This window comes from Copidosoma floridanum, unplaced genomic scaffold (assembly GCF_036245765.1).
Source record: "Copidosoma floridanum isolate Cflo_tuat_1 unplaced genomic scaffold, Cflo_Japanese_pri ptg000017l, whole genome shotgun sequence".
Lineage (NCBI taxonomy): Eukaryota > Metazoa > Arthropoda > Insecta > Hymenoptera > Encyrtidae > Copidosoma > Copidosoma floridanum.
This window is the reverse complement of record NW_028321894.1, coordinates 4,608,809-4,625,109: the sequence shown is the minus strand read 5'-3', so window position 1 is coordinate 4,625,109 and position 16,301 is coordinate 4,608,809. Positions and strand designations below refer to the sequence as shown.

Sequence of the window (16,301 nt, the reverse complement as noted above, 5' to 3'; positions counted from 1 at the left end):
CCAGTTCTAGATTGTATAGAAAAATATTACTTTTTATTTATAGAATAGTTCATAGCCCAAATAATTATTTAATCTTGTATCTTCTAGCAGCAAATAAACTCGTTAATCCCTTACATTTTTTTTCTGGATACAAAAAAAAAAAAATTTCGTCTGAATCAAAAGTCAGGTAAGCTCAATTATTCAACAATTTATAAAAAAATGTGAAATTTCTATTAAGTTTTTCGCATATATCTCCGTTTCTATCTTTCCTAGAACATTTTTTCATCTCCACTGTGTTCTTTATTCAAGTTTTCCACATATCAACACCTTTGCAAATGCTTTATTGAATGCAGATAACATGTTAGTGTTAAAAAAATGTGGAAAAAATTCTTTACACTGACAAACATTTGTTCGCCGTTAAATGATAATTTTGTGTAAAATTGAGCATATCCGTGAGGAAATATAGATTTAAGAATATTAAAAATTATATTATATATAGTATAAGAAATAGATATTTGTAACATTGTAAGATAATTTTAAGTTCTTGTTAATTAACTTATTAAAGTTAGACTTAAAAGTGTTACTGTGAACCTTACTTTCGGTTTATCGATATTTTGTTTACCTAAAAAAATTCTTTTTAATGTAAGTGATGATAGCAGATAATAAAAGTTGATGCAGTTTTGCTGCAAAAAATGTTCTTTTGTAACTTCAACAATTCAAAATTTCTCCGTCAATTCTGCATTTTTTCCCGCCAACAAACGTCATTGCATTGATCTGTATCATTTTTAATAAAGGAAAGCTAACATGAATCTAAAAAGTGGCTTTGTGACACAAAGAGCAACTCAGTGCATCCAATTATACTCCACTCTTGCGTTTACGTGACCAACTTGTTGCAGTACAGCTGATGGATCAAACCATGGGCTTCAGCTGGAGCTTGAGCTTCAATAAGTTATTGTATATACTTATACAGTTACAAACATAGTGTTAGGCATTAATCATGCTTAATTAAGACATAAGATACTAAAAGTAATTGTGATAAAAAATATATGTTTACACAAATTTTTATGTACATAGAATTTTATCTTTTTCTTTAATATAAAAAATTTGATTTTTTAGATGATATACTTTTACAGTAATTCTTATCTGTATACAATTTTTGCGTTATATTGGTATTAGTTTCGTTGTTCATTCTGTTCAGTATTTTGTCTAAGGTCAAAGATATTTCTGATTAATTATCGTATATGCAGTCCTTTATCAATCGTAACCTTAACATGCTTGATATAACAGCAACTTTTTCTAAATAGTACTTACACATTTCTGAGAAAGTTTCATTAACTGTAAAAAAATTTGTGAAAAAATGTATCAAAACAAAATTTCCAACTCTACTTTCAAGGAAGTTCGGGAGTTTTTGGTGAGATGTATTTATCCGCTTAAAAACGTGAATACCGTTCCTAAACACATTTTATGTCTGCATGGATTTTCTCAATATTTTTTACCAGGCAAATTTTTGAGAAAAAAATTCTTGACTTGAAGCTATTTGTCATGGTTTTCACATAAAAAATCAGTTTTATGGTCTTTGATGAGTGATTTTAAAAGCTTGTGATGTTTTCAAAGCAGAAAAAAGTTAATATTGACAGCTTAAGTTTTAAAACTGACACTTGTATTAAAACATAGATCTCTTTTTAGGCCTTTGAGAATTATGTATTGTTAATAACATATGTAGAAATACTAAGAGTAAAGGGTGCTTCTGCTACACAAGTAGTAGATCCAACAACGTCATTACGGCTTTTGATAATGAAATTTTTGTCAAACATTGATGAACACTGCAAGAACTTTAAATTGCAAGGACAATTTTTCAAAATATATAATAACTTTATCTTGAATCTTATCAGTTTTAATTAAATGTGATTAACCGTTGCTACAGCGACCTTTCAAAAAAGTTACTGTTTTTTTTTTCTCTCAGTTTTATATTTGTCATTAAACCATCGTATTTAATATCAAAAAACGTAATCTTTTTATCATACAACTATTAATAATATGTTTTATAGCTCCCTAGTACTGCAGTCCAATAAAAACCAATTAAAAAAAAATTTTATAAGACTGTGATGTGTGTTTGCACCCGTATTTTTAAATAAAATCCATAGCAACTATTTAAAGAACCAGGAAATTAGCATAAATGACCAAAGTAAATAGCATTTATTAAATACTAATAGATTGTACTGGATTTTATTCGACTGGAAACAAAGGCAGGGCGCTGAATTATTACTTTTATAAGAGTCTACTGGAGAAGCCCAGTAAGAATTATATTCACCTTTATTGGTCATAGTAGGATTTGATTACGTTATTTCAATAATATCTAAATATTTAAATTGACTTTTATGCTAATTTGACTTAACAATGTATATTGGACAGTACTATCATTTTAACAAACCATCGAGAAGTGAATCAAAGATTTATTGGTGTTCACGGGAAGTACCTTACAATTAATCAATGTGATTTTATGATAATATGCAAACATTTAATAAACAAGAAATGTAGCTGTATACACAACAAGCGACTTTTATTGGAGTTTATGGGAAATATATCAGCATTTGTCGAGAGTTAAGGTGGCTCCAGTGGCGTCAATGTTAAAATTATAAATAACCCAACCAAGGTTAATAAAATTGAATTATATTCTTTTAATTCCTATTTTTCTATTCGTATAAAAAAAATTAAGGTTGACGATGAAAATTGTAAGAAATCATGCTTACAAAATCGTAGTTTTAAGACGGGTTAGATAGGAAATGCAAGCTTACGCGATATACAATCTACTGCTGCACTTATACAAACAGTTGTCTGCATTCTGCAGAGTTCATATATATAGGTATGACTACAGCTGAGCAATGTTGCCACATTCTTGAACTTGGGAGCGTACCGTAACAGTTTATCAATTAGGGCAGCATAAAATTTTTTGTTCTTTTATATTTACTCACTAAAGAAACAGATGAAATGTAGAATACGGCTTACAACAGTCTCTACGATAATTTTATACCATATTTTGAAGAAAATAATGATTAACTTTTAGTCTCCCCATTTTGATGAAGCACTAGGCGCAGGAGCCACCTTAAATAATCCTGTACTGTTCAGTATCCTATAAGCTTTGTCCAGTAAATGAATGGTTGTGGAGATTACTACATAATGTATTTTTATTGGACTTTGTATTGTATTGAAATTTACAAGAAATATCTGAACACGGCACGATGCTTTTGTGGAAATATTGGTTTTTATTATACATAACAGCGATTTAAGGCATTAATATTTTTGGTTCTTATTGAGGAACCCTGTTTAATTTGAATTGTTATCCTTTGGTACAACTAAATTAGTGTATTTGTTGTCTATTATGATTTTTAACAGCATTTAATCTTTTATTTATTTTGTTGGAACTTATTTTACTTGATAGCTATTTATATGATTATTTTTATTGGTTCGTATTGAGTAGTATACTATTATGGTGAAAACTGTATGAGATTCGATGTTAGAAAAAAAATCATTCATTGAAGAAGATGGTACATTAAACTAAATGTAAAATTGATCATAAAAAATAATTAATTTTAAAAGTGCTGCAATCAATAATGACTGACATGGGTCTGCCTATATTTTTACGATTTTTACGCATTTATATGTTAAGTTCTATTGCCAAAACCGGATAAGTATTAAAGAAATTTCATTTGCTATGAGCGCTCACTGTACAATAAATAACAGACAAATAATCCAACATACAGATTTTAAAAAGTGCGTATAACATTAATTAGATTAGTTTCATATAGTGTGCAACAATTACCTAATGAGATTTATTAACTATTTATGCTATAAAATAGTGATTCTCAAATTAAAACACAAATGACTGATGAAGACATTATAATTATAAGTCAAAATACTTCTAAATAGTTATGTAAAAATAAGAGTTGACTAATTCCTATAAAATTAAGCTTATACTAAATGCCACTTTGCAAATATCACGTTAACTATTTACCAAATATAATGTATGGGCTGTATACGATAAGTTTATATAGAATTTATTTATCATATTGGAAGCATTAGTTCCATGATGGTTTTACAGATGAGTCCCAACACGTTTTTTTAATGTTATTTTGTCAGCTGTAAGCTTTTTATATATGATGTAAACTGCAAAAATGAATAACGAATATTACACATTAGTTTATGTAGATATTTATTATTTAGCAAACTCAAAAACGATAATCATCAGAAAACATTACGTGTAGGAGAATTAAAGCTTGTTACAGCATACGTGCGTAATTGAAATTAACTACTATCCTAAGAAAAAACGAAGCTTTGGATATAGGGATCAATGCATAAAGATTGAATACAATTTGTAACAAAATAAATTTATTTACACTGATAAACCGGGAGAGACAAATAAATTCCAATAGATTACGGCAATCGGCATTCGCACCCGTATACCCCAATTCAGATACGTAGAATTCTGAACATATGTTAACCTTACGAGTGTAGTTGAAAAATGCACTTTTTTTTTAAATTGCAATACAAAAAAAAAAAAGAAAAAAAAATTACATAATACATTTGACACATCTAATAGGAGATACATAAGCCAACTGTTTAAAACAATACTTTTTAGTTAAAATTTGATTGGTTATTAATAAGAAAAAGTTATTAAAATATCCGTTATCAAATAACTATAAATGCAGGTAAGAAATACGATGAGATTACCAATGGAAATCGTCATATAAAAATCAAAAATAACTTTAACAAATAAAAATTTATGTACACTGATGAATTAGGAGAGACAAATAAATTTCAATACATTATTCAGGCTATTTGCTTAATATCGATTTTCGTACTCGTAAATTCCCATTCAGTGATATAAACTTGCAAACGTTTGGTAATATCACAAGCATGGTTACGAATTGCGATTTAATTATAAAAATAAAGGGTTTTTACTCATAAAAACGTATAAAAATGTTATTAACGAATAACTATAAACATACATAAAATGTATTATAGAATTATCTCATACGATTAGATTCAATGTTATTTCTATAAACTCTAATAAACTATTTATTCGGCTCGATAAGTACGATCTTAAAAACTATTATTTGAAAGAAAAATTATCGGCCTTTTACTATGAACTCGAATGAAATTAATTTTTTATATAAGTGGCAAATAGAAAATAATACAATTCTTATTGGGTCTTCATTTTGTGCAATCAAATTCACCGTTTTCTTATTGGTTTTTATTGGACTGCAGTAATAGGGAGGCCCAAACAATTTTATAAGTTCTTTTATATATGCTTCGTTTTGCAGCTCATTACTAATATAATCTATTGAGTTTCCGTTTGCTACTATGTCATCAATCTTAAAAAAGGAATCAGACAATTTTTCACGAAGCATAGCATTCAAAAGAGCATATTAAGCGCCTTAGTAGAAAGAGACGCAAGCTCGTTTGCTAAAGGGGTTAATTTACATCCACTAGACCGCTTCTGAAATGTGTTTCTAAATACTGATAGTGTATCTAAAAATCCGAAAATATTATTTTAAAATTTATTTGTATAGCCTAAGTTTTAGTTGGCTAAAATAATACGCTTACGATCGAAGTCGTAATTGTGTGCTATAAGTATGTATTTTTTGTTTAACTTTTTTATGAAATCCTATATTTTTATAAACGTGACTCGTCAATAGAACGCTTAAACTTTATTTTCTGTTCGAAACACCTGTTTCTAAACAAAACTTAACCAGTCGACCAGCGCAGCACTTGCACTCATTTTGTTAGTTAGTAGAATAAAACAATTTAAAATATTACTTTAACTTTTTAATGATATTTGTAAAATATATTAATAAAAGGAACGTTCTGGCAAATAGTAAATAATTAAAGGAGTTTTCTAAACGGAACAACTGTTTTAAGATTCACTTTGGCACTGTTCATTGAAATGTTGCTTTTGTTTGTATTTCCATCAGTATTTTTCTTCTGTCTTGCAATTGAGAACGTTTTGCTTTTATTTATAACCGTTCTCGTTCGAACTTTGGCTTGCTAGCATTTTTTGTTTTTTTTAATAAATTTACTTTTTTCTTTATTGGCATATACTATTAAGACCAAGCTGCAATTAATGTTTAAGCAATCTAACTTTTTTTTCACGTTAGCAACTCCATGATTTTTTTGAGTGACAGTACGGGAGAATCTATAATTTGCAGATTCAGATGTACTGTGAGTTTTTGACACCTTGAGTTGTATAATTCATATTTAATTATATTAGATTATTCTCAACTTAAGCATTTTTTACAGCTGCCCTACTACTGCTGTTTTTATCACCTATGAACACACCAACTTTAATATTAGCTCCCTTCACAATTTTAGTCTTCGTTACTAATTTGACAGCTCTAACAGATTCCATGGATTTTGAGCTTCCATGAAAATTAGCTGTGCAATCATGATCGCAGATTTTTTCAGTATCCGTACCAGCTTCGCAGATTCTTCATTTACAACTTTTGGTACAGTTATCCGAAATTCTTCCTCTTTGCATACGAATCAATGCGCAATAAACATTAAGGCTATGGTAGCTGTAGCCGTTGCTTTGTTGACTCCAACCTATGCCGTACGAAACACAAATCCTTACAACTTTGTTTTTCGTTCGATCATGTGATTATGATTGTACAATCAAATAACTTTCCTGCAACTCTATGGGTCTACAAAATAAAAAGATAGCCAATGGGGATTTTAAAAAAATTACTAGGCATACATTATATTTGTAAAATCAATTTTTTTTAGTTTGCATGTATACAGGTTTTTTCGCATTTTTTTTAACTCGGTCAATAATATCGAAGCACAGTATATGTAAGTATAAAGTATAAATCTATTAAACTAATGACAAATTGTGCTATTACTTAAAATACAATGATAATAATAAAACTATGCAGTACAAAAAAAGTTAATCAAGTCAAAACATTAGTGTATATAAGAAAAACTTATGTAAAAAATCTATGAATAAAAATATTCACATTTTTACAGCAAAATGAACGAAATTGGCAGCTTTCTCTTAACACATTTTTAAATAATTTTTATTAGCTTGAAAACATAATTAAATTTAGTAAACAGATGAACTTCAAAGCCCACTTTTATTCTATTATAGTAACTTCTCCAGTTTTTCCAGATTATTCATAGTTAATAATTTTTCTAAGTCAGCTGCTTCTAAGCAACTTTCTTGTGTGACTAGCTTCACAGTTGATCCAATTGTCCTTTCATGTTTTTTGTTAGTGTTTTCTTGAAAATAGGGAGCATCAACTGTACTTAAGAACTTATCTAGATGAGACAGACTGAATCCAGTTTGCGTCGCTCCTAAAAGAAGTAGAGTGGTTAACATGTAGATTTCTTATCTTTACAAATGGATCTAAAAAATAAATTATCCACACTATCTATCACTGATTTAGCATTGATACAATTGTATATGTAAATAGTAACAGGTCTTTTTCTTATTCTACTGCTTTCAAACAGAATCTATAAGCAAGTTGTGATGTCATCAATTTGTACTTATATATAGAAATTCCATTTCTCGAAGATCCATTTTTATGAAACGGCCGATTCACGATTGCACATTTTCACGAAATCTGAATAGAGTAGATCTTACAAATGTTTCGTTTTACGGAACCTTTTTTTGCATGTAATATATTGTTCAATTTGGAGAAGACATGAAACAAAGTAATGAGGTAATTAAGTAAGTACAGTGCCAAGTTCAGCATATTCTGTATATAATTCTACCGTTACACATAATCTTTGCCTGCTGTCGCACCATTTCTTTTTCGGGAAGTCTATTCTCAACTTTCCTTAAGTCAGTTCCAGCAATTTTTTTTCTGTATCGCTCTGCTTCTTGCAAAAATACTGCAGTGCTGAGTATAAATCTGCATGATGCTTAGCAACTTCTATTCGAAAGCGATTGTGCCATTCTTTAGAAACGTCGTTCGTGATGTCAAGGTCATCTCGTACGTTTTCATATTAATTCCATAAATTTATATTATATTTGTGCCGTTGTGAAACTGCAGTTATACCTACGTATGTTGTCTTAAAATATTAAAAGAAGTTATTTAGGCAGGCTGGTGCTTAATTCTTTAGCCGCTGAAAGCTTGCTACCACGTCACGTACGGGAACAAACGCAGTCATGTGCACGAAAACTTTGACCTTTCTATCGTTGGGATCATTGTAGGTAAATGATAGCCTACAAGTAGTGCTTCTGAAAGAATTGCTGTACGTGCGTTAATTATGCCAAATTTTAAGTCCACCATAATTCAGTCTGGGTAACAGTTGTCAATTCCCAATTTAGTTGTAGCATCAGTAACCGTTCGTAAGTCTGCGCTGTACTAAACTTACTGTTTCGACGTTAAAAGCACGTATATGAACGGCACACCAAATTTTTTCCGATGTCGATTCCCTTGACGGTTATTGATCACAGAACCGAAAATTGTAAAGACTTGTGTGAAATTATTTGGCACTACCTATTAACATAATTGTGGTCATCGTGAATTTACCAATTTGTGGAAGTATACCTTCATGAAATTGGAATCGTAAATGTGGGTACTGACTGCGTTGAATGTGACAAATAAAAGTGAATTTTTCTTTTTCTTTTAGCACTTATGTCTTGTTAAAAAAACTTTTTTTCACGCAAAGTAAAAAACATATTTTAAGCCATGTAAGCTATGTTTACAATGCGATCTCCTTCGACTGGTATGATCAGTCCACTCCTTACAATTTTATTAAACGTTACCTTATTACGCTGTGTATCAATAGTAAAACTGTTTTTATTAGACCTCCTGACCTCTGAACGTTTCTACATCCAATTATGGTCTTTCTTTGACACAAATCTACCCTACCATTGACTTCTTCCTGGAGGCATCGCTTAATGTTCAAGTTACTATTTGGTTATTTATTGCCACTAGAATATACTTATCCAAACTGAAGACGAGCTATACTCAAGCTGTAGACACAGACGATGCTATAATTTAAATGTTGGTATGATTACAGTGTTGTCACATTTACTTGATTATTTCTAAACTCCGTTTAATAATAATTTGACAAGAAATGAGTGGAAGTTATAAATCTTCAAGACTAAATGAATAAAATTTCTTTTTCTTACTGATTTTGATTCGTAAATATGCTCTTAACAGAATATTTTGACTAAATTTAATTTTCTTATCTTAAGTTGGTAGAAGTAATCTCATCCTATCTTAGAATATTCAGCGCCCCTCCCCTGCAACTCCCGCCGCAAAGCCTACCAAGCCTTCTCAAGTGCCTACTGCATTGCAAAAATAAAAGTCTTTATTTCTAGTGTATTATCTTTTTTTCTGTTATATGATAAAGATATACTCAGTTGAGATTTGATAATTTAGTATGTTCAATGTTTAATTCTCTATTTGGAACTTAATAGATATGTACAATAACTTATTCAAATTTGAAAGCCACCTGTTGCCCGGGCTTTGTCCCATGCGCACTGCAACCAGTTGGTCACCGAGTAGCAAGAGAGGGGTAAAGATGGAAGCGCTGAGTTGCTCCAGCTGTTTCAGTGCAACTTATTCAATCTTTTTAGTTTCCCTTTTAATCTCATTTAAAAAGGGCTCCAGCAGTGCTGTACAAAAATACATACTTATAATAGCCGATTTTTTGTATCTTGGCTGTAGAGTAAGGTATAGAATTTCCTTAGTTCATTTTATTTTTTTTTCAAAGTGCGTCTATTCTTCTAAAATGTTCAATGTCATTTGCAAAGAAAAAAAGTATGCAACATTGACTGAGACATTTGCAATGGCTTAAGTTGCAAAATAAAATTTTTGGTGCCAAATCGTCAGAACTTACAAATATCAAACTTTTTTATTTGTTATCATAATTAACACGAAATATACTGTCTTAGCCGCAGTCAGATGTCAATACACTAACCGTTAGGTTTACAGTAACACTTTAAGTTTTTCTTGAAAAAATTAACAAAAAAGAAAAATACAAACATTTTGCACTTTTCAACATAGCTATTAGTTCTGCTATTTGATATCTATATTTTCTTGTGGTTACGTCATTATCGAAATATTTATGTTATTTTTTTTTGTCTCCGAAAGTTTTTTAGTGTGAATAATTTTTTTTACACTTTTCTTACATAGACGTGTTATTAACAACATACGGTAAGTTTGCAATAGTGTCTATTCTGTAGAAAATTTGATAACGAAGAGATGGTTTGTCAAAAAATTTCTTTAAGCACCCTCGAAGCGAAGATATAAGGAACAAACTAAACAAAAATTCAGCGTTTTTTCAGAAATTGTTAAACATACGAATGAAGCTGACTTTTAATTAAGGCAAAACTATTTTTTCCGCATTTCTAGAAAAAATGCCTAGTGGAAAGACCAACTTCTTCTCTACTGATAATAATAAGACAAAATCGTACTCCTTAAGTTTCCAGGCAATGGACTAAAAAATTTCACGCCTGTCGTAACAATAAGCTTCAATTACTTGTATTAAATTACTTTAACGAATTTGGGAAAAAAAAGTAATTGTGTATTTTGTGTTTCAGTGTTTAGTCAAGCTCTTTTGCAATGTATAGTATGTTTACTTCCTTTCTTGGATCATGATTTGATTAATAATATTCCATACCTTCTGGCTGGCACTATGGCAGTGTTGCCAACTGAATTACATACTGAAATTATAAACTACTTGTGTTATTATGTCTTTCCATTTACAATATGTAAGTAAATAAATTAAAGTATTTAATATTTATTAAAATAGAAATAATCTTCAAAACACAAAAATAGTCACACTAATAATAAAAATTCTTAATTTAAGGTAGAAAAGCCGAAGATGATGCTGAAAACTTTGCTAGTCAATCGATTTCTGCTGTTATAATGATGGTTTTTGAATATTCGAGCTCCACTGGTAAGAAGTTTAAGTAACAGTTTTCATTTTTTTTTAGATGTCTTGATGAAAAAAAAAAACAGTTTTCGTAACATCTTATAGAAAATATTTGGTTCTTTCTTAAGCTATTATGTGGTTCTGGTTTTAATTTTTACTTTATTTTATTTAAATATAAAACTTTATAAAAATAAAACGTTTAAACATATAAATTAGATACTAACTGAACGTTTATTTATTACAGAGTTAAAATGAGAATTAATTTTAATTCACAGCGTCACGACAATAAGAAAAAAAATAAAAAGAAAAAAATTAACTTATTTACGAAACAATCGTATTCGTACTTCAAGCTACATTTAAATAACTTTAACTTTTTTTATAGTGCCTAGTAAGGTAGAATTGGAATGGATTTAATAAGCAATTAAATTGTTTATCATATTTATATAAAAAATAATAATATTAATTTTAAAAAGATTTAATAGCCTGAACATCAAACGAAAATGACTGATACAAATGATTCTTCCCTTTTTGTTATCAAAGAATCATGAGATGTTCGTTATCATACGATTTCATTTTACTTCTAATTATAAGAGTAAATAAATGTCACTAATAAGATAAGTGTATTATGTTTATAAGTAATTATATACCACATTATTACTCTACCATGCAGAAATATGAGTTTAGTGCCCAATAAATTGATTAATTTTTTTTCTTTAACTGTTCAGTGTTGTTAAGTGTATTTTATAATAGCCTTTTGTAAGTTGTAGGGTAAAAGTATGTATGAGGACGACTCTTTAAGATCCATTCTCCTGCACGTGGACTTAGTTTAAAGCAAATTTTTGACAACTCATTTTTCTTTCTACTTCTGCAAATCAATGATGTGTATTAAAAAATAAATTAAATATATAATATAAAAGTTTTCCTTTTTTTTCGTTTAGTTACTAGAAAGTCTGATCTTTTATTATGGTTTGAAAAATTAAATTGCTTACTTTCTATATTTTAATTACCACATGACTGAGGTCTACGACTGTTGAACTTTGTGTTAGTTCTCTTATGGTATATTGTAATCCCATTCAGGTAAAGTAGTTAAGTTTGTGAAAACGATCTTATTATCAAAGTGATGTTAAATTCTTAGTGCTCTTAAAAAATCTTAGACTTTATATCTTAAAGATATTTTAACCTTTTACCATTAAGAATAAATTTTGTTGTAGAACTTTGTTATGAGCTGAAAGCTCTTGTAATTGAAAATAACAACTAAGTTAAGGCACCATGGTGTCCAAAACTTTGCTCTTTTTGAATGGAAGGCAAGCTTGGAATTCTAATTGACAGTCTTTTTTATGTCACTTCATAAAAAAAAAAAAAACTAAACATGTAATTATAAAAGTTTCAATAATTAAATATTTCTGGCATGATATAATGACACTACGATTCTCCAAGGTATAAGAATATCAACACTATACAGAGTCAAACCATACAAGCTGTATTTTTTTTTTGCATATTGTTTTAAAGCTGTACAGAAGGTACTAAGATACAACTACACAGATAATACGCAAAAAGCAGTAAGTAAGTAAATAGTATAGCAGAGTATGACTTTTAAATTTTAGGTAATGAGTGTAAGATCAATAAATAATCATTAAAGAACAGCTTTCAAACTGATTATGTTGAAAATTATTTTAATGATCATATTATAACCTTTCATGCAAGGTTACATAATGTTAGTTTATGATACTAATCCAACTTTTTTTACTTTTTTCAACTTTGCTAAATGGGATTTAATATTATTAAACTACTATTTTACATAATAGTTCATAATTAGTCATTTATTTTCTTAGTATAGACAGTCATCAGTCTGCTTAATGACCGAGATTCAGAAAATTTCATTTTAATTAAATGACAGATACACAAGTTTAGTTGCTTGGTGAAATAGCAAATGATTATTTACTATTACTACTGATGACAACTGACGCTAATCTTTGGTGATGCAGAAAAATGTAAAACAAATATTACTCGAATGTTTGCAATAATGTAATAGAGATGAAAGAGACTGCATAGGTTCATTCATTGCTTTTGAATTGAAGTCTCTTTTCTCGAGTGAAGAGTTTTGGGCGAATGGGCTGGACCAAAAAAAATTTAACAAAACTTGTTTCTGACCTCACTATAGTAATACAGCCACTTGTGAAGCTATATACATTGCCACATGCAGCTTCCTTTTCACACGCACGCACTAAAGGATCCGATGGCTCTTTTTTCTTCGGCCTCCTTCAGTCGTACTCAGCCAGTAGCTCCTCCTTACCAGCGCTCCTAGAAGTGGCTATGAGTGAACGATATATCTCGAAATATTTGAAAGCAGAATCGTGACCGATCACAATACTGGTGCGAGATTCAAATGTTCAAAAACAAATGATATGAAATTTAAACTACAAAAACCAATTTACTCAACACTTACTTTTTGAATCCCATAACGTAAGCAGTCTGGACCCCATGATCCAATGTACAGTCAAATAAGTCATAAATAGATTATTTGATTGGACATTTTTTTTAAGTTTTAAAGCCGAATGAAATTGTAATATTAATGTCACGATTACCCTAATTCAGTAATACAAGTCAATTAACGTTTAATGTAGATATTGTTTCTTAATAATCAAAACAAATAGTTAAACAATCGGGCCCATTATATCACAGCTCCTATTTTATACATACAAACAGGCTTTTTACATTTTTTAAGCATAAGATCAAAAGTTAAAAATGCACACACATTATTAGTATATTAATTTGTCTCGTTTATTACGTATATTTGCAATCATATTAGTTTTCTGAACTGTTATTGACGATTATAAAGTGTTAAAAAAAAAATTAGGGCAGTAAGTGTATATATTCTAATCATATATACTACACATCTATATCTGTATATGTCTTTTTATACATATATATATCTTATATATAAAATTCTTGTGTCACAATTTTCGTTCCCATTCTCCTCCAAAACAGCTTGACTGATTCTCATGAAATTTAGTGAGCATATTGAGTAGGTCTGAGAATCGGCCGACATCTTTTTTTTATCCCCCTTAATGTTAAGGGTAGTCCACCCCTAATTTTTTTTTTATTTTTTAGACAAAATTTTCATTTTTTATTATTTTATGATACAACATACAAAAATACATACAATCCTAAATTTTCACCCTTCTACGATCAACCCTTATTTTTTAATAACCATTTTAGCAATTTAATCATTTTTCATCTCCAGTCGATAACTGATCAATCGTCATTTAATTAGTTATCCCCGTCAGATGTCTACAGGTGTCACTTCTTACCCAGTAAACAGCATGGAGTAGGGATAAGAACGAAGCCGGTCTCCTGTTTCTCTCACACAATAAGACTTTTCTCACTCCCTACACAGTTGTCGGCTATATTGTTTGTGCATCAAGTGTAGTAGTAACGTTGACAATTATTATTTTTCTATCCCAGTGTAACTCTTATATTAACTATTAATAATTCCTATTCTATCAATAATAATAAAATTGTAAATTTTGAGTGTATTTTGCTTGATTGGTTAATTAAGTGATTTTTATAGCATCAAAAGTACTCAACACGTGGCACGAGCTTCCAATAACAACGGCTTTTGTGTTGTAAGTATCTTTTTTTTTATTTATATCGAAAATGTTGTTGGAAACAATTATAAAAGATTCGGTGGAATTTAAATTTTATTAAAATTGGGCAAGTTTTTTTTTTTGTATTCATTCTTTTTTTTACCATTTCTAACCATGTATTTTCGATATGATTATGAAAAATAGAATTTTTCACTTTTGTGAAACAGTCTAATGTTTACGTGAATATGTAAATGTTTGTGTGTACAACCAAATATTAAATACATTATAACCAGGGCCAAGATTTTTGCCGTGATTTCATTTTAACATTTTACAAATAATGCTCTTAAGGTTTTGACATTACGGCTAATATATTGATCTTATAAGATTGTAATTTTAATTTAATTCTATTAACAAAATGTAATTGAACAATTAAGGTTACCATAGTTTCCAAAAATTTTACTCATTCATTATAAATCTTTATTTTAAAATGTCGATAAAAATATTGGTTGTATGAAAAAATTATAAGACAGTATTTTCGTAAAATATAATTTTTTACTTTTGGTTGAAAAATTTTTCCATAAAACTAATATTTTTTCTATAATTTCATAAATTCAAACTAATCATTTCAAAACTGTGGCAAAAATACTGACATCGTTTAGTAATTTCATTAATTCTATTTATGTGTTTTGTACAGTGAGCAATGCCAATAAAACGTGAAGGGGCTGATTTGAGCCGTAATACAAATAAATCTTGAAACTTGCAAAGTAGAAGATCCAAAAGAACCGAAGAACAAATCCAGCAAGAAAATAATTGTCAACGTTACTACTACACTTGATGCACAAACAATATAGCCGACAACTGTGTAGGGAGTGAGAAAAGTCTTATTGTGTGAGAGAAACAGGAGACCGGCTTCGTTCTTATCCCTACTCCATGCTGTTTACTGGGTAAGAAGTGACACCTGTAGACATCTGATGGGGATAACTAATTACATGACGATTGATCAGTTATCGACTGGAGATGAAAAATGATTAAATTGCTAAAATGGCTATTAAAAAATAAGGGTTGATCGTAGAAGGGTGAAAATTCAGGATTGTATGTATGTTGTATCATAAAAGAATGAAAACTAAAAATTTTGTCTAAAAAATAAAAAAAAAAATTAATATACGAATCATACGTTTCCCAACGTTTGTAAAAGTTGTAGCAGATATTCTTTTACTCACTTCAGAATCATACACTAGGTCAACACGGAGATCAAATTTGGGTTGAGAGAGTGCAAAAGTTTTGTAGTCAGAGTCGAACACAACATCAAGCTTACTCAGTACCAACTGTAAGGCTACTACAGTACGATGTTTGTGTTTATACAGTTTTGCGCAGTGCTAAGCTGTAAGAGCCTGAAGAGAGGGGGCGAGTGAGCCCAAGGCTTTAGACTCTCTCATGAAAATCCTGGAGGCTCACAGTCTAACGATAAATATAGATGTATATATGCATGGATATAGTCAGAGAGAAGGAAAAGGTGTGCAGCACTATACACTAATGTTGTGTATATGTGCATATGTTTGCATTTCTTTTTTCTTACGACGTGCAAAGCATGGGCTCACATCAGCTGCGGCCATTTTAACTATTTACACACTGTATAGCTTGTTAATGTTTTTCATTATGTAGCTTATATGTATTAGTGTAATTATTAGCAATGTTAGTAATGATGGTCCTTAGTTCAGTATAATTACGAAAATTTATTTTTTTTTTGGTGAAATTTACTTTTTACGTCGGCAAATGGATATGTTATATTTTAAAAACCACTACTATACTTTTGAAGTGACAGTTAATATACTAACGAATTGGTCACGT

At 29.6% G+C, this 16,301-nt stretch overlaps 1 protein-coding gene across 1 annotated transcript in view; it reads left to right on the top strand.

The window, feature by feature from the left end:
* Positions 1–16,301, top strand: part of LOC106644845 (uncharacterized) — a 2,208,360-nt gene that overhangs the window by 260,894 nt on the left and 1,931,165 nt on the right. Inside the window, exons 4-5 of the mRNA XM_089592443.1 lie at positions 10,532–10,702; positions 10,801–10,890. Of these exons, the coding sequence (XP_089448569.1) occupies positions 10,532–10,702; positions 10,801–10,890 (261 nt within the window). The remainder of the gene's footprint in view (positions 1–10,531; positions 10,703–10,800; positions 10,891–16,301) is intronic.